The sequence below is a fragment of the Miniopterus natalensis genome, chromosome 7 (assembly GCF_054644295.1).
Source record: "Miniopterus natalensis isolate mMinNat1 chromosome 7, mMinNat1.hap1, whole genome shotgun sequence".
NCBI lineage: Eukaryota > Metazoa > Chordata > Mammalia > Chiroptera > Miniopteridae > Miniopterus > Miniopterus natalensis.
The window spans coordinates 1473150-1500540 of NC_142087.1; the positions used below are offsets into that span (position 1 = coordinate 1473150).

The window sequence follows — 27391 nt, forward strand, 5'->3', positions numbered from 1 at the left end:
CACGTCCTCCTTCAGGAGGCCAGTGCAGTATGGCCACCCTGGCAGATAGGCCTGGCTCCTCGGAAAGGAAGGGATTTCTGGAGGACCTGGACGCTGAGGTGCCAGACAGGCACAGCACTTTAGTTTGTGGCGCAGCACAGAGTTCTGTATGAACCATTTATAAATGGGGCCTACATTCCTTTGGGGGGGGCAGATGGCACCTCAGAACAGGACAGAGAGGAATCACAATTAAATGCCGGGTCACTCCCAAGAGCCCAAGTCCAAAAACTCAAGAAACAAAGAAACACAGAATGGGCAGAGTTTGGATGATTCCAAGTCTGAGAACCAAAACAGCATCTTAATAAACACACACTTCAAAAGACATAAGGCAAAAACAGCATTTCTGAGTGACCGTGTCCAGTCCACTAACCAATTAACAAATAAATATGTGCAAGGTTATCAACTCGTCTCCTTTTGCAAGACAGAAGTTACTCTGTAAAATATGTGGTGACATATGATATGCACATCTTCAACCTCAACAAAAACATACACATGCCATCATTACAGTCCTGCACATTCTTTATAGTACTCAGAACATTACTTTTAAACAATTGTCAAATAACTATTAAACATTAGTACCCAAATACAGAATTTAGAAAAATTATTTTGAATGTTTTAACTCTACCATCCCCAAACTATGAGCTCGAGATTCAGTTTACACAGAGGGTCTTGTGAACAGAGCCCCCGATGTGTCCACCTCACTTTCAGTATTTTTCTCACACCAGCAGCCTGCCTGGTCTGCCAGAACATAGATTAGAATTTGGCTTCCTGTGACAACAAGCCCATTTCTGCCCCATGGTGTGACAAAATCAACCCGACTACGCGCACCATTCAAGGGGTTGGGAAATAGCTCTCAGAAAGAGAAAACAGGGTTTTAAATCCCTCTCAGGGCAAATGCTGAAACACCAAAACTGAAAGACCCCATCTGGTTTCACTACAGATAGAGCTGTATTTGACTAGGGGACCTGTACTCCATTTCCTGCACAAGTCTGTATTTTTAAATGCAACTGGTGCTCCATGGCTCAGATCAAATAGGACAAGGGATGTGCACGCTTAGGCACAAGTACAGAAGAGGGGCGTGCTTTGCTAGGAAGGCAATCCTTGCCTCACTGAAGCACGTTTCTTGGACAAGGCAGTTTTATATAATACAGCCCCTAACTAGTTCCTGATAGAATGTAAGAAAAACCATTTTCAATATGTGTATCCAAAAGTCTCTGAACAGAAACCAAGTGGATTCTCAGCCAGGCCTGCAAGATCATGTAACAGTCTCACGGGGACACAGACTGCAGGTGTCGCCCTTGCGTCCCACAGGTAAGAGGGCTGCTTTCACTGCAGGTCCTGTAGGTTGATAGTGCTGCCGGTGTGGTGTGTGTCCTCAGGCCCAGTAGCTCCTCCAGCTGCAGGAAGCACCTCCTGCAAAACCAAGCAGAGTAATGAGGGGGGCAGACCCGGGGGCTGAGGCGGTCGGTGCAGGACCACCTCACAGGAGGCAGCCTCATAGCCGTGCACCAGCTAGCAGCATAACCTGAGGGGCCAGCCAGCTGGGTGCTTCTGACTTTTCTCAGTTAAAAAGAACTTGTTTTCCCCTAATTAAAAATATTTGTTCCTTGAAGAAAAAAATTTAAATATAACAAAAATAAGGAAAAATAAACTGAATACTACGTTACAGGTTTTCTCAAAAATAAAATTGTCCTTATTTAACTTGTAACTCAACCCCCCCCCCCCCCCATGTGGGAAACACCTTTCCCAGTTACTAAGTGTCCATCTGCGTTATCACTGCCTGGCCAGGCCTCCAGTTGCACCATCACCACCCATCTAATTCACCTCTTCCTGCTAGAGAAATGTTCCTACATCATTAGATTGGAGGCCATGATGACCAACTTTTGGCTATTTGTATCCTACCTGATTCTTTAGGAGAGATCTCATGAGTGGGATCACCAGGCAAATGTAGCAGACACTAGTCAGGCTTTCTGGGTACTTGGCACCAAACCGCCCTCCAATTTACCCCCACCCAGCAGTCTGGGAGCTCCCACCTGCTCGTCCACCTCATACCAGCGCTTTAGTCAATATTTATCTTTGACATTAAGGAAAATGTTTAATAGCCCAATTTGAATAAAGAAAACTAAAATTACTATTTGTATGGGTTTTAAAATATATATATTTAAGCCTGTTAGAAACTTAATAAGCTAGATACTTTCATTATTTTCTATCAAAATCTGAATTATCCACAGCCACCTATACCCAGCTTAACCACTTAAGTTATTTATCTGGGTCTGTTTTCCCACAGGTTAAAACTACCTTCCCACAGGAGAAAGTGACTAGAATTTATATGTATAAAATATTTTAAAGAGTATTTTCACCTTATTTACAAGTAGGAGCTACAATGACAGCAAATTTGAGCTTTAGTCTTAGCCTTTTATTTCGTGGCCATTTACCCACCTTTCCCAGAAAGCAGCAAACATCCAGGCAACCAACCCAGTGACTCTCCACCCAAGGCGTACCTCAGTGACCAGCCTCAGAAGCCGGTCGCTTCCTGAGTCTTACTAACAAACCCAAAGACTTGTGAAGACAGACCTGGAGGACATAGACAGGCAAACCAATGGCGAACAGGGGGTGGGAGGCGGAAGGCTGTGGGCTGAGCACCAATGGCAAGACTCCTTCACCTGAGGGGCCGTCCTGGGGAGGCAACAGCACACGTTTTATTAACCCGACGACAGCATTCCTTACCTCAGCCTAAGGAGGTCTGTCAGTGTGATACGACACGCAGTAGAACTGGTCCCAACCACTGTATTCCAGGCAGGGCACCACCTGGACTGCAGTTAAGTGGCTTCAGGGGCTGGGAGCTGCTTGCACCTCCTTCTGGTCCTCATTCTCTCACCCTGATCCCAGCCTGAGGCCCAGTGGGCTAAGCTGGGTCTGAAACACCTGCAGTCTGGCTGCTCCTCCCTCCCAAGCCCTTCTTCTGGAACTTTCCTGTATGCTCCCACACTCAAATACCTCCCCCCAGTCCAAGTGCCAATTTCTCTCGTGTGGGTTGTTCCTAAACTCTGACGGAGACTCCGGTATCCCTCCCTGAGAGTCCTCACTGCTCTCCAGCAGCCTTCTCAGACCACACAGGCAGGCTCATCCCTGCCCTGAACCCAGCCCTCAGTCAAGATGGGACTAGAGAGATGAAAGGTCTTTCCAAGAGGGGGCTACCAGGCCCTTAATCATCCAATTCAGAAAAGGGACACTGTTTAACATTTCACCTTTCATCTGCATGTCCAGCCCATGGCCACCCACAACCCCCACCACTCAAATCCTGGTGCCACTGCCACCATCAGCAACTCATTCCTTCCACAGCCTCAAGAACCTTACATGTCAAGCACTGAGCACTATCATTCCCATTTTATATGTGATTAAAACGGAGGCCCGGAGTGCGTAACTAACTTGCCCAAGACTACACTGACTGGTAAGGGAACAGTAAGAGATTAAAACCAGGTTTCTCTACCTCAGGGTAGACATGTTTAATTGGGTGTTCCTTAGAAAAATAGCTGCTGCTGCTTTTCCAACTAGCTCCTGTTCTGCCAGTGGTACCGGCTTCCCTGCAGTCTCCACTTCAGAACCTTGGGTCCTGCCTTCTTCACTTCTGACCTGCTGGCTTTGATCATGTTCAGAAGGCTTGGGCCAGTCCCCCACCACAACCTCCACTACCTCTATCTTGGGAAAATCTTTCATTTCTCTGCAGGCAAGTCCCACCCCCACAAAATCCTCACATCAGCTTCTGGTTTGCTACAACAGCATGGCCATCCACCGGGCCCATCTTCCAGGTGCTCCCTGGGCTCTGCCCAGGCCATTTCTGCATCTCTCTCACCTATCTAAACCCTACAGACTCTCCACAGCCAACGTGGTTCTATCTCCTTCATGAGCCTCTCCCAGGACTACAGACCCCACGACAGGACCACCCTCCTCCCTCTTCCAGATCAGTGCAGGACTCGGATGTTCTATGGTATCTCTAATGGTGCCTCCCCAGCCACATGGTGCTCTTTGGCCCTAGAGTACCCAGGACACAGAACACTGCTCAGTGAAGAGGAAGCATGTGATCCGGTTAGGTCAGAGGAGTATATCCTCAGCTTTTAAATCTCTTCTATCCTAAAACCCAAATTACCTTACTTCTCTATTCTGGCGGCTCAAAAGTGAGACTGGAAATAAAGGTATACACAGAGGTGTAGAGGTGAATATGTTTAGTGAGCGTTCGTGGAATGGCTGCCGGCTGCAGAGTCTGCTGGGCCCTGGGCACAGTCTAATAGGCAGCTGGCCCTGCCCTTGAGGGGCTCAGTTTGATAAAGAAAACAGGAAAAGAAAAAAAATAAAAAGCTATCACCTTTAGTAAATAAAGGCTACATCCTCTGGTGTGCTACTAGCAGTCCCCAGAGATGGGGGTGACCAATGCTGCCTGAGTAAGTAAGCCCCTTCGTCCCAGCCCTGAAAAGAGAAGTAGGGTCTGGGGAGGGACAGGCAGTGTGAGGAGCCAGGAGCCACAAAACATCCACAGGGTTGTAGTGCTGCCTGTCTGTGGCCAGCCTCAGGCAGCCCAAACAGCTGCAAGATAGCTACAGAGAACCTTGGAATGGAGCAAAGGACTCCCAGTGAGGTACAGCAGACAGGCTAAATGGCGGGGGGGGGGGCAGCCACACAAAGAGAATCTGGACACTGATGTGTCAATCTTAATGAAGATAAAGGATTGAACAAATGTAGCTTGATGGATGGAACAAAGGGAAAAGCTAGGGTCATGGAGAGATCATTTAAGATATAAAACAGGACTTGGAACGGTGGTGGAAGGGCCGTTCACTGAGAGGAAGGAGCACTCAGAGACATAAGGACTCTCACCCAGACACTTCTGTGGCCTGTCTCCTCCCAGCTCCATGGCTCTTACCTGCAGTAACTGGACCTGAACACACTGCACCCCAGCTGCTGGAGCTGGTCCTGGCAGACCTCCGCCGGGCACCACAAGGTTCCCACACAACCAACCGCTCTGGCTTGCATACAAGTGAGTAGGACTGACTTTGCCACCTTTCATTTTTCTCTGAGAAGACCCTGAGGCTCCTAAAATGAAACAAACCAACAATGCACTGTACATTGTGCTGTTCAGGCCCCTGCCTCCACAGAGGCCACACTCTGGGGGAGACAGCTTATTACCTGTCACTGCACAGCCCTACAGAATTAAAATTACTGAACAGGGACTGTCACGAGGTAAGAGGTGAAGAAAACAGGAGAAAGATTAACAAACTTATCATATATGTCTCTTGGACAGACAACAATCAGACCCCAGTTGCCCACTTCTTAAAGGCGGCGACTCTTCCTCACCCTCCAACTCCAATAGCTCCAGGTATGCAGGGTATCTCTAGGACTACTGAGCAAAACCAACCACTTGGAGCAGCAGAATCACGGAAAAGGAAGAGGAAAGAAAACAGGTCATCGAACCCACCCTTGGGCACCTTCAGCACATGCTAAATGGCTGCCATATCCTTCAGGCCATTTTGGTCCAGTTTCCTTTACAAAAATCATCACTTCATTGGTTTCATAAATATAGACTTTTTAAAAAATTAAGTATAAAGAAAGAAAAATCCTGACATTCAGAAAGGTTTTTCTAACACTCACACAGTCTGTGAGCAGCAGGAAATCCCAGAGGCAGAAACCAATATCCTAGATTCAAAGCCTGGCTCCACAATTGAGTCTGCTACCTGACCTTGAACAAGTAACCTAAGCTCTAGCCTCAGTGTTCTCTATCTGTAAAATGGGACCAATAGTCCCTGCCTTAAAGTTTTGGAAGGACTAAACAAGTAAATATGTGATAAACCCCATGACTCCCTATACAATATCTCTCCATTCAGAATATCTCAACATCCACCATTTAAAAAAAAAAATCTCTGCATGAAAAGGGGAAGCTGGCAACAGTGCCTCGTATTAATCTACACAAGATGGATGATTCCCTAAAACCAGCCTTCTGAAGTGTCCTGGGTTTGGTGCTCTGGAAAATTGTTTGGTGGTTGTTTTTTATGTTTATTTTTTATTTTAGAAAGAGAGGAAGAGACAAGAAGAGAGAAACATCAATGAGAGAAACATCGATGGGCTGCCTCCTGCATGCTCCCCACTGGGGATCAAGCCCGAAACCCAGGCATTTGCCCCAATGGGGATTGAACCGTGATCTCCAGGTTCGTGGGTTGACTATCAACCACTGAGCCACACCAACAAGGCTACAGTTAATTAGTATTTGACAAAGGAGGGAAAAACACACAATGGGCTAAAGATAGTCTATTCGATAAATGATGTTGAGAATATTGGACAGATACATGCAAAAAACAATGAACCTCGACCACCTTCTTACACCATACATTAAGAATAAACTCAAAATAGATTAAAGATTTAAATGTTAGACTTGAAACCATAAAAATCCTAGAAAACACAGGCAGTAAAATCTCAGACATTTCTCATAGCACTATTTTTTCTGATATTTCTCCTTGAGCAAGGGAAATAAAAGAAAAAATAAACAAATGGGAATACATCAAACTAAAAAGGTTTTGCTCAGCAAAGGAAACCATCAACAAAATGAAAATACAATGAATGGGAGAACATATTTGCCGATACATCTGATAAGGCCATAATATCCAAAGTTTATAAAGTACTTATAAAACAACACCCAAAACAAAATCCAATTAAAAACGGGAAAAGGTCCGGCCAGGCGTGGCTCAGCGGTTGGGCGCCAACCTATGAGCCAGGAGATCACGGTTTGATTCCCAGTCAGGGCACATGCCCGGGTTGTAGGCTAGATCCCCAGTGGGCGGCTTGCACGAGACAGCTGATCAATGACTCTCTCATCATTGATGTTTCTCTCTCTCTCTCTCTCCCCCCCTCCCTTGTTCTCACTGAAATCAATAAAGATAGATTTTTTAAAAAAAGGGGGCAAAGGACCTGAGTAGCACTTCTAAGAGGACATACAGATGGCCAATAAACATATGAAAAGACGCTCAACATCACTTATCATCAGAGAAATGTAAGTTAAAACCATAATGAAATATCACCTCACACCTGTTAGGTTGGCTATTATCAATAAATCCACAAACAAAAAAATACTGGCAAGGATGTGGAGAAAAGGGAACCCTCGTGCACTGTTGGTGGGAATGCAGACTGGAGCAGCCACTATGGAAAACAGTATGGAGTTTCCTCAAAAAATTAAAAATGGAAATGCCTCATGACCCAGCAATTCCACTGCTGAGAATATCTGAAAAACCAGAAACACTAATTCGAAAGGATATATGCACCCCTATGTTCACTGCAGCACTATTTACAAAAGCCAAGATCTGGAAGTAGTCCAAGTCTCTGTCAGTAGATGAGTGGATAAAACGGCTGTGGCACATTTACACAATGGAATACTACTCGGCCATAAAAAGAAGGAAATTTTACCCTTTGTGACGGCATGGATGGACCTGGAGAGCATTATGCTAAGTGAAATAAGCCAGCCAGCCAAAGATAAATATCATATGATTTCACTCATGTGGAATCTAATGAACAAAATGAAGCAAAACAGAGACTCAGAGAGCAGGCTGACAGCTGTCGGGGGTGGGGTGCTGGGTGAGGGGAAGGTGAAGGGATTGAGCAAGAAAAAAAGAGCTCATGAACATGTACAACAGTGTGATGATTGCGGGCAAGGGGTGGAGAGAGTTGGGGGTGGAAGGAGGTGGAGGAGGGTATAGGAGGGATTAATGGTGATGAACAGAAACTTGACTTGTGGTGAACACATAATACAGTGTACAGATGATGTGTTGTAGAATTGTGCACCAGAAACCTGTATCATTTTGTTAACCAGTGTCACCCCAATAAATTTAATAAAAGGGGAGGGAGATCTACTATAAAAAAGTTACAATAAAAAATTTTCATATTAATAGTAAAAAGCAGATAAAAACATGCACATGACATTTCTTCAAAATTAATAGATGTGTTTATACATATAGGAAAATGTTTAACATCAAAACACTGAAAGTGATTTTCTCTGGGTGGTGGAGCTACAGGAAAAAGGGCACAAAAAGTGCACCTTTATTTTTTCCAATGAGCAAACCATGTTATCAGAACCATTTACCGAACACTAGTCTTTTGCTTAATGACTTGCATGCCACGCTCCAGCTGTCCCCATTTGTCCTGCTGAGCAGCTCCCCTCCAGGGCACCAGCCAGGCTTTCATGACCAACATTCCTCAACTGTGCCTAGATCACAACACAGTGCTCTCCCCACCTCACTGTTTCTCTTTTTCAAAGCCTACATGGAGATTCTCACTAAATTCTTCTTCCAGATGAACTTAAAACTGACAAGGCTGTTTTTTTCAAGTTTCTTCGGGATTTTAAAGGAACTGAACAAAGATGTAAATGAGTAAGAACTTAGTGTTTCTATCCAAAGTACACGGTAGGCCTTAAGCAGGACTTCATCCAGGCCCAGTATATATTTGTCACTGGTGATCCCAAGATGCTTTATTACTTTTATTGCCATTATGAGATCTTTTTCATTATTATTTTCTGATTAATAGGAAAGTTACTAATGTGACACACGCAAATATTCATTATACCATTAGCTACCTATTTATCCTTACTTCTACTTATTTGATTCAATCATTGTCACTGATAATCACTTCTTCCTTTCTATTTATTCCGTTTTTCTCTAAATTATCTATAAAAGTGTCCAATATTATTGCACTGTTGGTTTGACTGCCTCTTCTCCAGACTGTAATATGAACACATATCCCCAATGATAGTCAGTCTGACTTGCTCTCCATTATTAGGGAAATGTTTTTGGTTCCTAGCTGATTAAGGTTTGTGATTTTTAAAAATCAGCAGAGATGAGATTTATCGGCTGCTTTTCTTTGGCACTGGGGAAGAGAATATGGTTCTCCTCTGGTTTTCTGACAGCTGTCTAACCCCACCCACCCAGGACCCTGGACACGCCCTTAACACCCGAAGTCCAAGTGCTTGTATTTACTTGGAAGTTCCACGTCCACTTCACCTGAAGATGACAGTTCCTTGTGCGCTGTGTAGCTGACAGGCTCAGTGAAGACTCTGAGCCAATCTGCCTCCTGGTCCAGTTAGCCACTAGTTAAATCTCTCTGTGCCTCAGGTTCCTCATCCAGATAATGGGATACTAGTACCTACATGTCATTGCTCTGAGGACTACAGGTGCTAACAGATGGAAGGAATTCATAACAAGGCTGGGTACAACGAGCTTTAATTAGCAGTCATAACTGTCAGGTTTAGCACTGGAGTGTGCTAACTGAATGGTTTTTATATGAATGTGTCCAGTTACCAACAATCTGTTCACATTTTTGCCATAAATACTAACTGAATGTTCACTACACTGGATATTGTGCTAATGACATGTCTTACCCTAGAGCTTCTGATGGCTGGTGTGTTCTAAGTACAGACATGTATGTTTTTCAGGGACATAGAGACAATGAAAATACAATGATGAAGGAATACAGGGTACCCTGGGAACCCTAAGGGGGTTACTACCAAGAGATCTGAGCAACGTTTGGGGATACTATAGTGCCGTAACGCAGTCACTGCCCTTGATAAACTGCTTTTAGTTGGGGGACCTAATAGGGTCCCATCAGAACCCCAGAGACACTCTAAATTATTGCACCCAGAAAGACTTCATGCACACAATGGGATACACCAGTGATAGTGCTCTAAGGAGCAAATAGCAAGGTGGGCACAGCAGGAAGGTGCCACCACACCAGAGTCCAGAAAGAGGGACAATGCACAGGAGCCAGAACTACATCAGGGGCCACCCAGCAAGAACTGGGTCCACAGGAGACATGGCCATTATTGTAAAACTCCTACCAAAGCAGAGCACAAAAGAGGGCCTGGTTCTTCCTCCTCCCTCTGCCTAGTCTCCTGCCAATGCTCCCACTGGCCAACCCTGGCTGAGAGCCTGGGAAGGAAATTTCAAGAACAGGAGAGTCAAATGGCACAGCTGGGAAGGGCAAATCTAACAATTCACATAGAAAGGCTAAACAAGAACTCCCAGAGTGACAGAAAAACCGGGGCAGGCTGCAGGACACAGTACGTGTTTGGGCACCATCAGAAGCTTAAGACCACCAGAGTACACGATGGCAGAGGATGGTGGTACAGGCTCCAGGGAGTAGCGAGGGCACACCTACATGGAATGAGGGTTCTGCCCAAGGGCACGGTAATAATTCTGTCAGCTGAATTCCCAAGATTGGGGACCTGAAAGCACATACACACAAAGCCCTGACAATGTCTTCCTTGTTTTGCTGCAACGAAAACGTTAAATGAAGGTACAGGAGATGTGATAAGCAAAGCATACATTTAATTAAACCTACCACTGGACTGTTTCGGAAGAATCCTTGCATGTGACTGTCACAACCACCTAGAAGGGCAGCTCCTATACCGTCCCTCTTTCAGAAAATGCTGCTGCAGCCAGAGGCTGGACACCTGCCCAAGGCCACTGCAACCAGAGGAGCAGATCTCAGCCCCTTTCCTGACGCTAGGATTGGTGTCCTGAATCCTCAGACACTGCCAATTGGTGCTGTCATCATGAGTCACATCATCAGACGTGCAGGGACAGCACAGCTCTTGTATGTGCGGCAAAGCCAATCACACTTTTGGTTAAACAGAGCTTCCTCCTTACATGAGTTAGAGAACTGCTGAAGAGGGCTTTCAACTGGGCTGCCAGGTTCAAACTTCCATGCTCAGTCACTTGACAGCACAGTGGGAGGACCAGAGGGAACATGGGTATCTATAGAGAGCCAGGATGTGCATTCAGGCAGGAGACAGCACAAGAAACTGTCACAAGGCAGGCATACAGTTAACAGAAATGAAAGTTAAATGACAACTCAGTCAGCAAAGAACAGACCTGTTTAACCAGGACTAAGAGAATCCTTGTCATCCGCTCATGGTGCAGGTACAGGACACCTCAACTCACAGCCCATTCATGGGCAAGAGTCAAAATTCTCCACCACAACAGGACGGTCACTGCCACCAAACCCTTCTACCTTTCCCTTGGGAGATCTCCGGCTAAGCCAGCCTTCAAAACCACAGCTCAAGTCCAGGGACAGAAACAAACCTTGGGCCCAAGGGAGCGATGACCAGAGAGGAATGCTGTCTTGCCCAAGAGTGTACTGTAAGAGGCTCACTCTCTGGGTAGCTTTCCAAGGCAGGCACTGTGCTTATCCTAACCTGAAGTGCTCTCCCCCGGGGCAAGTGAAGGTCAACACAGGGAACTACCATGGACATGTGGAGCAAACTCATACCTCATCTGAAGCAAACACCAGGTCCCCCACCCAATAACAACCCAATGGGAAGGGTCTTAGATTTCAGACCCTCTATCTTATTTTTCAGAACATTTCAGATTGCACATTTTCTAAGAATCAGCACATGCGCTTTAGACTTTAGTAGACTGACAAATGAAGTCCAGATTGTGTTTAAATTACTTAATTCCACTAACAGTCCTGCAACTTCACTGTTCTTGGACTTATTATACCACAATCCCTTAACCACAATCCCAAAACCTACATTTTGCCCCCAATTTTGGTGCCAAAAATAATTTAGCAGTAACACCTGGCCTGAACTCTTGTGAAGCTATTTATAGTCTTAGCGGATCCCACTTAAGTGAATATATTTCACTGAAAAGTGCCAATGTGGTAACGAGGCACGTTACCAAATACAGAACATATGTACCATACTTCCATTCTAAAAATGTGAAATATTCTGTATTCAAATCTCAGCTACTGTAGGTTAACATATTCTACTGATATATAATACTATAAAACATAAATACACTCCCTAGCATTGTCTGCCAAGAGAGCCTAGACACAATGATACCCTGGAAGCAAGGATCAACGAGCACACCTAGAGCCCAGACCTGTTTCTGTTATCACTTTCCCATAAAAAGAACAAGGTTCCTTGGAGAAGTGGCAGACTCCAGGAGTGAGCTGGGATAATACAAGATGAATCTGGCGATGCCAAAAGTAAGGAAGTGTGCCCTCAAAACACCAGGATGGAGACATGTCGAAAGGGGACAACAATCAAACTCCCAATGGCCAAAGCTGGAAAAATTTGAGCAGCAAAATAAATACTGATAATATTAATTATAATATAATATTGATTAAAATAACCTAAAGGATAAAATAAATACTTTTGCATCCATACTGATATAAATAACAAATAAATAAATAAATAAATAAATAGGAGAGAAGGGACAGTTCTTCCTTACAGAAGAATTCTAATTAATAAATGCATAAGAAATGAAGGAAACAAAATCACCTTAAGAACATCATAGTAATAATGCCACAGGCAAATCCACCCTTGAGTGTTGAATTAGTGAGAGGCTGAAAGAGAAAAAAGCTATCTGCACAGTATGTGGGAATGGATTAACCTTGCCCAAGGTGAGGTACGGTCTTTACTCCAGGCTCAAGGTCCTTAGAATGTCTTGCCTGGTAGGTATGTTTGTTTACCTGGGGGTCCTGGGCCACTCCACATAGCCTAACAATGTGACTTATAGCGGAGACCTTGGGGCCCTGATGAATGGCTGGAAAGTAAGACTCAGGTGAACTGCCCCAGTTGGCAAAACACTGTGTGTTGTCACACAGTGGTAGAAGCAGCAATGTCCACAACTCTAGGGAAAGGCCAACTGGAAGCTTCACTCTAGGTACACTCCTGCACCCTGCCCTATCTATGCCCCTGACTTTATTCTATATCCTTTCAGGGCAATAAACCATAACTGTGAGTTCTGAGTTCTTCTAGAAAATTATTGGAGACCATCAAACTTGCAGTTGGGTGTCAGAAGTGAGGGTGATCTTACAGACCCTTGAGATTTGCATACCATCTCAAAGTATCTACCTCAAAATAAATAGTTATTAATTACAAAAAGAAAATAGTAATTTCACAATGGGGAAACCTGGCAGACAAGACAATACCTTAATCCAGCGATCAAGGTTATCATAACCTGTAATAATATGTTGATTACATGTACCTTGATGCAGTGCAATAAGAAGGGTACCTAACTTTGGCTGCAAAGGTTCCATAATCTCATCAAATCAAGAGAAAGCATCAGACAGACCCAATGGTGGGACGTTTCAGACTAAGGGACCAGCACTCTTCACAGGCATCACGAAAGTCAAGGAAGGGTTGAGGAACTGACAGACAGGAGGAGGCTAAGGAATAGTGATAACCAAATGCAACATGGGATCCCGAATGGGATCCTGGAACAGAAAAGATACTTGTGGGAAACTGGTGTAATCCAAATAAAGCCTGCTGTCCATGATCACGAGTTAGGGAAATGCGCCATCACTGTGGGAGGGGCTAACATGGGGGAGGCTGGGTGAAGATACCACAAATGGAGGACACAAATAGGTGACAATATGTACAGAATATTGCCAATGAGGGAAGCATTTGTCTGCAAAATCTAATAAAATTCTAGAAAAATAAAATGTCAGAAGGGATAAACACAGTTAGCCCCAAGGGTTTTGGAAAAGGGACTGTGGGCCTATATTTATATTTCTCTATCTATCAGCTGTTTACATTACTTCAAAAGGGCTTCTCAAGGATGGTATGTGGGTGGCAAAATGTGAGCCTTTGCACTTACAGAAAATTCTTCTACTGCATTCATATATGAAGGCTGAATACTTGGCAGGTTCCAGATTTCTCCCATAAAAGTCTATAAAATGTTTAAATCAATACATGTATAAAAATACTTTGACCACTATTGTAAGATGCTTAAGAAACCAGCTCATTATTTTGAAAACTGATAAAAGAGAAAGATTCAGAAATTTATCCTGACTTTCCTGTATGAAGTGTATTAGGGTAAAAAAAACTTATGAGAAGTTGCTTTTCAGGAGTATCCTAGCTAGTAATGAGAAAGGAATGACAGAATATCATCTTTCTGAACCCCTAATAGATAGTCACTGGTCATCACCAGCTGCTAACAACACAGGACAGACCACCAAACGTCAAGACCCACTGGAAGAGCCCCTCCCACCACCTGCAAAGGAGTTTTGCTACCCTCGCCCCAAGAATCAAATTTCAATCAGCTCAAACCTATAGATGTAATTACTAATTTTTGTTTGTTTGTTTTAATCTTGAGGATATTTTTTCCATTGCTTTTCAGAGAAAGTGGAAGGGGGGGAGAAAGAGAGAAACATCGATTGGTTGTCTCCCACAGGCACCCCAACCCGGGCCAGGATCAAGTCTGCAACCAAGGTACATGCCCTTGGCCGGAATCAAACCTGGGACCCTTCAGTCCACAAGCCAACACTCTAACCGTGGAGCCAAACTAGCTAGGGCAATGTAATTACTAATTTATAGGAAACACAGAAGACAGGAACCTGTTAAACTACACTATATCGATACAATCAGCAAACTCCACACTGGCCAGATTCTTCAACAAATACACAGGAGAGATAAAAGGAGAAACCTATAGATGTAAAAAAAAACTTAAGAAACATGCCAATCCATAGTAACATGTGAGCCTTATTTGGATTCTGATTCAAACAGTTATAAAAAACATTTATGGGATTTGAGACAATTAGAAGTTGAACACTTGCTAAATATTAAGGAGATAGTGTTAATTTTTAATGAAGTGATGATAGCATGATTAACAGATAGCTATGTTTTTTAGTGGCCCTGAAAAGATATTAAAGATAATGCTGAAATAATTTTAAAAACAATAATAAAAATATAAAACCACATCTATAAGTGATATACCAAAACAATTCAATGGATATAACATGTATTATACCTGAATGTTCATAGAATTTTTTTTTCTTCAAGCTGAGATTACCTATCAGGTTAAATAAATCATCATTTGGTTTCTTTCATCAACTGTGCCTAATATGTGCTGAATTCCTTCATTCTATAAATCACCACCACACTTTCTTTTATTATTATCTCTAAAAGTTCTTTTTGGGCACTATGTGAACTGTGGAGGTAACCCTTCCTCAGTCACAATAAACACTGACATGTACGACATTTCTTACAGAACAATATTTTTTAAGAGAACTGACCAACAGAAAATAGGGAGTTGTTATTAAAGAAAAAGCCCTATATTATTAAATACAGAAAGATATAAAATTATATTGCTAAGCCTACATGCCCCTTTGACATTCTATAAATACATTTTAGATAAATAGAAAAGACAAATGAAATATATAAAATATTAAAAAGAATTCACTGTTACCTTTACAAAAGAATTTACCATAGTTTCCTTTAAGCACTACATCCCACTATTCCACTTTCAGGATGGACGGACATATTGGAACATGAGGCCACAAACTAGCAGGTCTTGTTGGGTCCACTTAAAGTGTTTTTTTAAAAATTCAAAAAGGTACTGACATTTTAAAATCAGAAGATTTTGACGTAACTCTGAACTAGATACCCATAATGCCTCACGCCATCCAGGGGCTGGGGCTGGGGCCAGCAGCAGCCCTTCCCCAGGGTCTTCTCAATGCCAAGGTCAAGGGCCAGCAGCCATTTGGCATGAGATTTCTACCTCTATTTTCTGACACCTGGTCTGCTTTGCTCTTTACTTTGCAGCCTACCGGGTAATAGACACTGAAGTTTACAACCACTAGCTTTCACTGGTTTTTTTGGGTAAATAAAACATGTCCACACTGATGCTGGGAATTTTGCTGGTAACTTTTTTCCTTAAATTCACATAAAACTAAGGAGTTGATGAAAGGGCACTTTGTTTGAACATAAAAGTAATACAAAGAACATAAAAACACCTATTCTATGTGTTTCTTTTGTCCCTAATTAAGCCCCAAGGTAACTCTCAGAACCCTTACTCCCCCAGCACTGCAGCACACACAGCCTCACCTGCATTGCTCCCAGTTCCTCTCTGCTTTTTTTTCTTGGCTAGTTGAATGGCTCGGAAATCAGTTCTTGCTGAGCCCCCACTTTCCTGAGATCAAAGAAATGTGTGTCAGTCACTTGACCCAAACAGCAAAGCGAGGGTAGCAAAAGAACTACTGAGATGTATTAAGTCTGCTTCCTGAACAGAGTGGAGTCCAATACTCCTTGAGAATCTCCAGCAAGGCTCACCGAGAATCAAATGCTACATCCAATTACAGTGATAGCTACACAAAATCAGAGTTGGAACAATATACATAATTTTATTATCCAGAGAAGCAAAATTTATTCCTCCAAAGTCTAAAACACTGAAATATTTTATACAGAAACTGTTAAAAAATGAATTACATACTTCTCTGCTGTCTGAAGCAAATAACCAACCTTCCCCCAGTGATTCAGGATTAATTTACTGCAGTGTTAATTCACTCCAACATTTTTCAAGCACGCCGCACAGTACTTATATGGCAGACCTGGGGAGGTCCTATTTCATATACCCACTGCAGAGGCCACTCTGGCAGCAGGTGCTCAACTCAGTATCTTACAGACCAAAACAATAATTGGTTACTGAATTCAGGAAGGTTACTGAGAGAGCCAAACAGTACTTAAATAAGACTTCAACTGTTGTAAATTTGTGAAATTTGTGAACTGTTGTGAATGTTTTATAAGAAAAAGTTTCTTATCCCTACAAAAAGAAAAAGAACCACCCTAAACAGCTCATGGCATACCTGTAACCCATTCACCACACACCATCTGTGCTCAGAGAATCGAGGCAGCCCAACGTCACACAGCTAGCGAGAAAATGAACAAGGGGTCAGGAACAAGGTTTGGTGGCTCCTCCTATCTCCACCCACAGTTAGGCCTCTGACGATGCAGTGGCACCAGAGAATGACTGCTTCCCAAGGCACCAAGACCCTGCACTCAGGCACTGACTTGCCACAAATCTCTGAGCCTCGGCCATCTCCCTTCCTGGCCCAGGGACCTGCACACCTGGCAACTGCTGCAGCCGCCAAAGCAGAGGTTAGCACATGTGGCTATGCCCCCACAACAAACGAGACACCAAATGAGGCTGGAGAGAGACAGAGCTTCTCTCAGACTCAAAGACATCAAAGCTGGCTCTATGGTATATGAGTTAATCACATCCCTCAAATTTGATCCTAGTTCAAAGGATTAAACTTCTTTAAAAAATTGTGGTAAAATTAAGAGTTAACATTTAGAACAAAATCACCATCAAATTTAACCTGTGCCACAAAGAAAAAATCTATTTGATTATTCTCATCTGAGCCTGAGGAAAAAGTCAGACTCCCCTAAGAATCTTTAAATTATTTTTAAGTTAAATTATATTAAATGTGTAACTGACAAATATAATTAAAGTATATTAACTGTCGAGCCTCAAAACTTGAATACTCATAACCCTCCAGAAACAAAGGTTCACAAACCGTTCCCTTTTCCCCCCTTAATTCTAGTTTTTTTTAAAATGTTTTGAATGATTTTAAAGCTTCCATTAAAATTTTAAAGACAGTTGATGTCACGATTCCTCTTCCTCTAGTTATTAGTAAGTCTAAGCACTTGTTATTACGTGAAAAGCACTAAGAATATTTCGACATTATGAAATACTCCCAATTTTTTTCAGAAAAAGAAACACATTATCACGCAATCACAGAACTCAAAAAGACCTCAGAAATCATCTAGCCAATCCCCCTCATTTTAGAAATGAGAACTTAAGGCTCAGATAGGTCAAGTGATTTGCTCAAGGTCGTAAAAACTAGTCAGTTCAGACTCAGGATCAGAATTCAGATTTCCAAACTTGTAATCCAGGGCTCCATCCTTTGGCAGAGTTAAGAAATGTCTGCACATAAATGATTCATCCAGAACATCCTCAAAATTGAGTGTAAGAGAAGCAAGCTATATGGTAGTGACTGAATATAGCTCTTCATACCAAATAGAAGTTGCCAGTCCCTGCACTGAGGCCTGTGTCTTTCTGAGGACTGTGCTTTTCTGGAAGGCTGGGAAACACAGGCCGGGGCACCTCTCTGTTTCGTTCTTGCTGCCGGACAGCATCGGGGCCAGGAGGCGAGTCTGGTTCCACTTTGATTGAAGCCAGCAGTTCTGGGGCACTGGTGTTTCCCGGTGGGGTGCTTGAAGAGGTCAGTGTGGTGGTGTCTGCTGGTAAACTGCTGCTGGAGGTCAAAGCCTGTGGGTCCTGACTCAAGTTCTTCACAGGCAGAGCTACCAGACAGCCTAATGCTCCTGTACTCACAGTCTGCACATCATCCATACTGAAGTTGCTTTGCTGAAGAACTGTGCCTGCTGTCCCGAGAACAAGAGGGCTGTCCAAGCTTGGAGGAATGTCACTGTGGGCCACCAAAACCAGCGGGTCCATCGGCCCTAAGGAACTACTATTAGGAAGGTTCCCTCTGAGAGAGGAGTTCACAGAAGTCACGTCAATAGTCAGGATTCCAGAGGTCAGCGCCTCGTCCGAGGCCCCTGCTGCACCACTACCATCAGCAGGTGCATCAGAGAAGAGCGCCGCCAGGTCTATGTTGTTGAGCTCGCTTTGGCCTGGGCTGCTGAGTTCACCTCTGAGTGGGAGAGAACTCGGAGCTCCTAGCTGAGGGAAGAGATCTGAAAAAGGAATAAACGCACTAGTTATTGTATGCCCTTAGAGGACTAAGAAGTTCTACTTGTACTCAAGATGAGGCTACCCATTAAAGGCAACATCTACTGCCTTCCTCCTCCCGTGGCACACTGAAAGTGGCCACATACTGAACAAAGGCAGTGTGATGACACGTCAGGCATTTTACATATGCTGTATCAAATCCTCTAGCTGATGGAGGAAATGACGTAAGAGTCTAAATAACATTTCTAAGGTCACATTAACTGGTAACAAGACTTAAATCAATGTCTTTCTGGCTTTAAATCTTGTACTCTTTCTGCTATACCACAATAGCTATACCTGAAGACTGTACAACTTCCCATGGCACACCAATCATCAGGAGTCAGATACAAAGTGAATCCTGGTTCTGAGGATACTTCTGGTATCAGCTTATATCAGCTCGTCTCATCAAGTTCTATGCCTCACTCCAAAGCTAGCTGCCACACTGAAACAGGTATGTCATCTGGGGGTGATCAGAGGAGAAAAATTGGCCTGTGGGTCCCAGCTCTAGGGAGCTGCATATAATTTAGAGATTAGGTCCCCCAGGCACTTTGGAGATGGACTCCCTTCCCCACCACCATTTTATTCCCAACCTCTAATACTCCTCCACCCCACCCCTGCTATGATCATTTTGAGGGTGCAGAGTCTGTCTGACCATCTTTGTCCCTCAGCACCAGGCACAGGGCTTGGTCCTTAAGCATTTAATGTTACAGTAGAAACAATTCTAGTAGATTGCTCTTCACTTCGTCTTACTTACTGGTCCTAATACTCTAATTATTTGTTATGCAATTAAGTAACTTAAATAATCAGAACACACTTGGTGGAATAATGAACATTATCATAATTTTTTAAAATTTCAATGAATATTCAAGTTGGGAGTTTATACACAAGTACACCCAATCATCCCAAATCCGGAGCCAAACAAGGACCTGATGTTATTCTTTCTTAAGAAATTCCTACTTGCAGCTTCTAGAATGTGCCAAGGCCCCAGCCAGAGGAAAAAAGGCTCTCAGTTTCTGGCTCTATTCCTGCCACACCAACCATTAGCTAATCCCAAACTCATATTTTCCGGTGTAGACATCAGGTCAGAGTGCGTATTATATTTCCTATGCAGATCTATACAATAATCTACTCTAGACCCCCTCAAAATAAATTTAAAAATAACCAAATTTGGAATATATCTTCTTTAGTTGTCATATTACTTCAAAGTTTAAAAACAGAATTGTTATTGTTTCTTCATTACATATCTCTTAATGCCAACAATGAAACATTTTAAAACAAAATGACAGTGATTCTTTGAAGAAATTAAAAATAAAAACTCTCTCTCAAAACTTTACAAAAAACTCCCTTGACAATCTTGAGGATTCAGCTCCCTATGAAAAGATTAATAGTAATAATCTTAGTGCAATTAGATACCAATTTGTTCATAAATTCCCTATTTAGCACTTTATTAACTCCACAGATACTTACTGGAGACCTTCTATGTGCAAGAGCCAGGTGTTTAAAAAACCCACTAAATAAACATTAATTAATAGAGCATCTAGCCTAAGGTTACAATCATGACCTTGCTCCAGCCCTTCTTTACCTATGTTACCTCAAGCAAATCCTTCCCGTTTCCATCTCAGACTCTTTGTCAGTGAGAGTAGTGAAGAGCCCAGAATCCCAGGACTACTATGAGGGGGGACTCAAACACCTAATCCAGGGGCTACCAGAGCCCCTGGCAAAGTCAGTCCACAATACACAGGCGTTCCCAAGCATCTATTTCTCATGAGGTGAGCACTGGGCCAACACCTGGTCATCTACCCCTAACTTGTGGCAGGGAAGAATGACACACTAGTAAGTCAATGTCACATCATAAATGTAAAGCCTGGAAAATAGGCATTACTGAAGCACCCAGAGAATGAATGGTGCCGTTGCTGACTTTTGAAAGAGCCAGGCTAGGAAAGGGGAAGGAGAAGAGAGGCTGGGTGCAGGGTATCACAGAACACCAACTTGGAGCTGGGCAGGTAAGTTTTAGAGACAGAGGCAGGAAACTGATTGATCACTGAGGGCCTGTGAACACCAGCATAAGGCACTTGACCAGCTTCTGTGAGCCGAGGGGATAGTCTCTAACTCCTCAAGACACAGTGTCTAGAAGGGAAGCTTCTTTAAATACAAAGCTAAACAGCAATCACTGTTATAGCCAAAGGAGGGAATAAGTGACCACACAAAACAGGATTAAAAGAAGCCAAAGGAAGGGCACAAACATTCACTGAACTAAACTACTCATCGAGCTCTGCTCTAGGCACTTTAACAGGACATTTCATTCTGAGAATCACTTAAATTCTTTATTTGAAAGACGAAGAAACCAGAGCTGGCAGACCTGTGCCCTGCCTAGGATCAGCTGGGAAGTTGGCTGCACTCCAAGGCTGGTGCTATCACTTAGAAGAGCCTGGCTAACACACTCAGGTAACTCTGGCTAGCCAGGATTTCACTGGCCAGGACCTGCCAGGCACTGCAACCCCACCATGCCCGAGAGCAGGGTGATGTGAGAGTTCTAGAGGAGGTCACCCAGACCCCTCAACATCCTGACTGAAGGACTGTGCATGTGGCCTCAAGAGGCAGGATTCTAAAAGTTCTACGCCACCATGTAGCCAGATGAACAAGTCCTCGTGTGCCCAGACTCCCCCTCTGAAGAACTGCCATGGTTCCCTCTCAGCCCTCACACCCCTGCCCCATCCACGTTCTGAAACACAACTGTTCTTGTTTTCAAGGACTTTCCTCAGCAGCAGGAAGAAAAGGAGACAGAATGGTGTGCTCAGAAAGAACCATAGGACTTAGAAAGAGCTGAAGAAGATAGAAATGGTGGAGGAGCAGACTCAGAACTTAAGACAGAGTCACAGGGGGATAAAATTTAGGAGACATATGCTGGGAAAACCCAACAACATGGCATACTGAATGTTCTTCAAGGTAAGCACTCAGACAAGGAAGGATAAGAGAGGCAGAGTCAAGAAGTGGCAGGAGAGGCCAAAAGAGACGACCAGGCTTGGCAGCCACGGTCCCTGGGCTGGTAAGACCTTACTGCATAGATTAGCTTAACCTAGGACTTAGCCAACTTCTGAAAGGAGCTAAGGAAGGAATGACACCCTTTTGCTTCTCTGACACAGGGCGAGTTTACACATCTTTGTAGCTCCCTAAAAGAAACACAAATGAAGCCAACCTGCGCGCCGGCTGTGCTGCCTGACCACATGTGCCTTCATGCTGTGCTTGGAGGTGAAGAGTCTATTACAGCTGGAGACTGGGCAACGGCTTTTTGGAGCAACCACATCCTGCAGGTGTTTCTTGGAGTGAATGTACAGACTGCTACGAGCAGAGAACCTGGCACAGCACCCTGGAACAAAAAGAATGGTGTGTGTTAAACCTAGAGATTACCAAGGAACCAATGCTGACAATTTCCTCATCATATCAGAATCATAAGACAATGCATGTCCATGTTTAGGCCGCTGGCAAGGGCCTAAACACCAATACCCATTGGAGCAGCATCTTAAATTAAATTTGAAAGCAAACTCTGTTTTTAAAAGGAGATTTGAAGTTCCACATCATTTGTGTACAAGATGTGTGACCTTGGACAAGTTAACTCTGAGCCAGTTTCTTCATCCATTATGCAGGGCTGCTGGAAAGATTAAGTTAAATTAAGTGTTAAACAACTCCTTAAATATTCAAGTACTAAAAATTTATACTAATCATCTCTATTAATCATCTCTACTACTATAAAAACAACCATAATCCTGTGACATTTAAGGTTAGAAGCTATCTCAACAGATCTCCAAGACCAATTCCTCTCATTTTACCACTGAGAAATTGATGTCAGAGGGACCGAGCAAATGGCACTAAGTTGGAGACACAAGCCTGGAGCTGGCACTGCCTTGTTAACTACTCAACTGCTTAACTAGTCAGTAAGATCACAGACCTGCAACACAGGGTCAGAGGAAAAACGAGACAGATTAAAAAATACAGCCACCTTCCTTCATGCCCTGATTTTCCACTGCTGGAGCTCTACACCACAGGGACAGAAGGGGAAGTGGGGTTTCTGGCAGCTCATGACCTGGTAGGGACATGTAACAAGTAGCTGTCATAATAAAGGGCAGAATAAACCCAGCTCTAGTGCCATGATGCGTGGTGAAGCAGAGGAAATGGTACACCTCCTGAGAGGATAGAGAAAAGGTTTCAGGAGGCAGGTAGCACATGAGGTTACTGGGCCTCAGCAAGTGGTAGGGGCAGCCGCAGCAAAGCAAAGGGCAACCAGGCCAAGGGAGCTGCCAAGCTGTATGGATGCCACAAAGGGCAGCGGGCCAGCTGGATCCCAACTCTCCCTAGGCCCCCGGCTAGCATGCGGCCTTAAATCCTTTCGGAACCTCCCTTTTCTTTTCTGTAAGTAGGACTAACACCAGCCTCACAGGAGTTACGAGACTAAAGAAGCCAATGCCAACCTACAGAGTGCTCACACAGTGCCTGACAAAGTGGAAATGAGCATCATTACACTGTAGCTACGTTCTGAGTGGTGAGGTGCAGCTGCTGGGATCCAGGCAGGAAGGCGAGCTATTATAGGAAAAGAAGCTATAAAGACGATAGGATATGGCCAGATGAGTTAGGGTTTTGGCTGTCTCTGAGAGGAGTTTTGAACTTATTTCATTTTCAAACAAAGCTTCAATCTTGTTTCCCAGTCAGGCTCATGATAGGACATTTGGAAAACACAATACAGAAAACAGATGCTGTAGGTCTCACCCCCAGGCGCCCTGTCTATGATGCCTGCTGTGTTCCACATGGTGCATGGGAATACCCTCTATCTGCCATGTCCCTGACCCCATTTTCCAGCGGGAAGGCCTCAGCACAGATTTCTAGAGGCAGTTCACAGAGCAGAGGTACTGAATACACTTTTCAATCAAACTGCTTTCCCAAGGACACAGGTCAACCACAATGGGGATGTCTGCTACACTCTCACCAGCACTGAGTTTCCTTTTTTTTTTTTAATCCTCACCCTAGGATATTTTTCCCACTGCTTTTCAGAGAAAGTGGAAAGGAGAGAGAGAGAGATAGAAACATTGATGTGAAAGACACACATCGATTGGTTGCCTCCCACATGTGGTGCTGGGGGCCGGGGATTGAGTCAAGGTGTGCCCTTGACCGAAATCAAACCCGAGGCCCTTCAGTCCACAGGCCAATGCTCTAACTACTAAGCCAAACAGGCTAGGGCATGAGTTTCCATTTTTAAAATATTTGCTAATCCAAAAAGGAACAAAATATATTTCATTTTAATTTGTATCTCCTTTGATAACCAGGACTGTAACTATTTTCTCATGTGTTAATGGTTTTCTTTCCTAATTACAACATTATCTTCTGAGACTTGTGTCAGCTCTATACAAATCAAAGATATTCATAAACAGCCATCCACCTTTAAACCAAGTCACCTCACCCACAGGAGGGGCGAAGCAGTCCCTCAATGACAACCTTCCCTCCAAATCCCCAACTCCACAGGCATCTGCTCAGCTCGCATCATCATGCATAGTGATCACACAAACATCTACCAACCTTGACTCCCTGTGACACTCTGCCACATCAGACAAGGTCACCTACTCCATCACATGTACCCTAGAAAAGCTCCCATCCCGTCCATGTTGTCCTCGCTCCCTCACCTGCCCTCCCTCATACATGCTCGCTGCCGATGGCTCTCTATCCTCTCCCCCTCTTCCTGTTGCCGTGGAAAAGGCGTGTAGTGGTTGTTTCTTAACTTTTTATTATGGAACATCTACAAAAGCAGAGAAAATGGCATCATCATCCAGACTCAAGAATGATCAACTCTTACCCAATCCGAAAGTGGGCTCTGGGATCCTTCTACCAAGCTCCTGCCTTTACCGCCGCTCCCCGAGAAGAGCAGTCTCAACCAGCCAAAGCCCCATCTCCCCTCTCCATTATCTGCATCTCCCTACTTATACCATAGCCAGCAACTGCCCTCTCTTCTTTCCTTCAACCACCTATAGAAAGGGACAGACAGCGCAAGCATCTCCAGCCTCACCCTAGCCCACCTCTCAGGCACCAGAGCAGAGCTCTGCCCCAGCTACTCCACTGAACTTCAAACCTCGCTCCATAAGCAGGGAGATAGAGGAGCTCCACAAATTCCTCACCAACCCACTGCACCTCAGCACTCGGGACTGACTCCCCTCCTTTCCCAAACATCCTCCTCTCTTGGTCTCAGTGCCATTAACTCTACCACTCTTGCCAGTACTTCGTAGGCTCCTCCCAGGGTCCTCTTCTACTTTTTCACCTGAATTTGTGGCAGTACCCAGGGTTTTGTCCTAGGCCTTCCTTGGTTAATAGCAACCATAACAACAGCAGTAGGTGACCTTTTCTGATGGTTTATATGTGCCCTAATTAAACTTATTAACTAATCAAACCCTCACAACAACTCCATGAGGTTTTATTACCACTTTGCAGATGAGAAAAAGAGGCAGTGAAAGCTTGAGCTGCTTGTCCAAAGTCACAGAGCCACTTAAGGGCAGACCTGGGGTTTGAACCTAGCAGTCACACTCTTAATCACTACACCTCTCTTCGATATACAGATGATCCTTGAACAATGCAGGGTTAGGTAAGCTGATCTCCTACCCAGTTAAAAATCCATGTAAGACTACAGTCAGCTCTCCAAGTATGCATATTCCCACCCACAGAGTTGACCCTTGAACAACATGGGTTTGAACTGCGTTGGTCAACTGAACTGCAGTCAACTGAAAAAAATCTGCATGTAACTGGACTCGCGCAGTTCAAACCCATGTTGTTAAGGGGCAAATGTACACTGTTCCTTTAGAGTTACATCCATTTCCATGGTTTAAATGATTCCTGGTGTGCTGCCTGCCTCACTCTAGCCCACCTACTCACCAAGCCCCAGCAGTACAGTGCCCTGCCCTCTGAGCATCTGCGTTTGGAAGCCCATGGGTACCTAAAATGCACCATGTGCAGATGGAACTCCTCTTCCTCCAACCACCTGTATTCCCCTCTAAACTGAGACACTAACCCCAACTACTGCCTCTCCCACAACCCCATCTTCCAATTCCCTCACCAAGCACTGTTAATTCTAACTCCTATCTCTTCTGTCACTGCCTCTCTCCCTGCCTGCCGCCAAACCCCAGTCCAGGCACCAGGCCGTCTCTCCAGGAAAACAGGCTGAGCCTAAACTCAAATATGAATCCATCACTCCCCTCCCCCACACTCAAGAGCCTGCTGCTCTTATAGCACTGGTCCTCCTCGTGCTGGCCTACCTGCCATTCCCACCCCTGACAAGCTCTTCCTCACTCTTCAGCTGACTAGGAGGCCATTCCCATGCCCTAGAAACAGTCTGGGTGACCTCCTTTGTGCCCCCAAAGCACCCTGCATGTTACCTATCTATCTACCCCAACTGGGCTCTGATAAAGAGAACTATGTCTTGGTTATACCATCTCTGTTACATTCATTACCTTGTAGGAACTGGTCTCAGCTTCAAATGGGCCTTTATTAACCCTTTTCCAGATAAGGAAACTGAGACCCAGAGAAACTTGCCTGAGGTCTCCAACTTAGGGAAGGGTAGAGCCAGGACTCAAATTCACAACTGTAAACTGACCTAACTCTGCCACTCCCTAGTGCCTCTGCAGCAAGCACTAGAGTAAAGCCAGCAGGGTCAAGCCACACAGAAGACTCTTGGTGAATGAATCATACCTTTGGTGTTTTAGAGAGGGAAAAAACACCCTAATACAGTACTACCTTTTTAGAAAGCCAGCCTAGCTTTACTGCTAATTGAAGCATGAGTAGCATCCACTTACAGAATCCATGGTATGTGCCAGATGCCGAAACAGGCATTTTTCACATTACTTCACCTAATCCTCACAACCACCAAATTAAACAGGTAACTAACTAGAGCCACAGATCTAGTGAGTGCAATGCAAGGCCAACAGTCAAACCAGGTGTGATTCGAATCTGTTCTTTCCAATACAATGCTCCTAAGATAGAGCAATCAACTAAAAACCAAGTAAATCTAACACTACAACTTAACACTCACCTTGTCTTTAAGCAACTAAAACTTCCCTTTAAAATTACAACACCGATGTGGACGTTGTGCTAGTTTACAGCTCAAAGTAACGTATTAAAATCTACCTTCCACAGGACACTCGAATGGCTTTGTGCCCAGGTGGGTGATGCTGTGACCTTTCAGGTGCTCTGCTCTCGTGAATGACTTCCCACAGCCTTCAACAGGGCAGGTAAACCTCCGATCATCATCATGTTTCCTGCCAGAACAGAAAAACATGACACTGATTACTCACACAACCGGGAGGCACCAGGTCTCAGAGATAATTCTTTGTTTAAAATTCTGCAGAATATACCACACTACAAACTCTTCACATTAAAAAAAAAAAAAAAAAAAATCAAATCAGTACATTTCAGAAAATCTTGTCTCTATAGCCCACATGGGCAGATTTGCAGTTTAGCCACCCTGTAGTTAGAAATTCCACTTTAATGACCTAGCTGACCCCAGAGTTAGACAGATAAAAATCAGTGCTGCTTCAATCTAGAAACAGCTGAGTCCCAATGGATCAATAAAGCTACTTCCACTGTTTAGTACTCTCAATAATAAACAAGCTTTCCAACCTACAGAGGGCAATGAGAAGTGTGCAGAGAAAATCTGCAATGCTAAAAGGACCTCAAGCCCATGCATAAACAATGTCTTTTCCTGAGAAACATTTTTATATTAAACTCCTCAAACCCCAGCTGTGCAAGCATGGACAAACCACCCAACCTTGAGTGACACT

General features: G+C 44.0%; 1 protein-coding gene across 2 annotated transcripts in view; it reads right to left on the reverse strand.

Moving 5' to 3' along the window:
• Positions 1-290: 290 nt before the first annotated feature.
• The window catches only part of ZXDC (ZXD family zinc finger C), a 31336-nt gene continuing 4235 nt past the window's right edge, over positions 291-27391 (reverse strand). The window contains exons 4-11 of one of the 2 annotated variants that reach the window (XM_087818678.1): positions 26739-26869; positions 21781-21951; positions 17865-18550; positions 16654-16716; positions 15896-15980; positions 4955-5124; positions 2614-2715; positions 291-1452 (exon numbers count right to left, since the gene is read on the reverse strand). In XM_087818678.1, coding sequence (XP_087674804.1) covers positions 1366-1452; positions 2614-2715; positions 4955-5124; positions 15896-15980; positions 16654-16716; positions 17865-18550; positions 21781-21951; positions 26739-26869 — 1495 coding nt within the window. In that variant the 3' untranslated portion in view covers positions 291-1365. The remainder of the gene's footprint in view (positions 1453-2613; positions 2716-4954; positions 5125-15895; positions 15981-16653; positions 16717-17864; positions 18551-21780; positions 21952-26738; positions 26870-27391) is intronic. The other variant, XM_016197316.2, reaches the window with a different exon arrangement.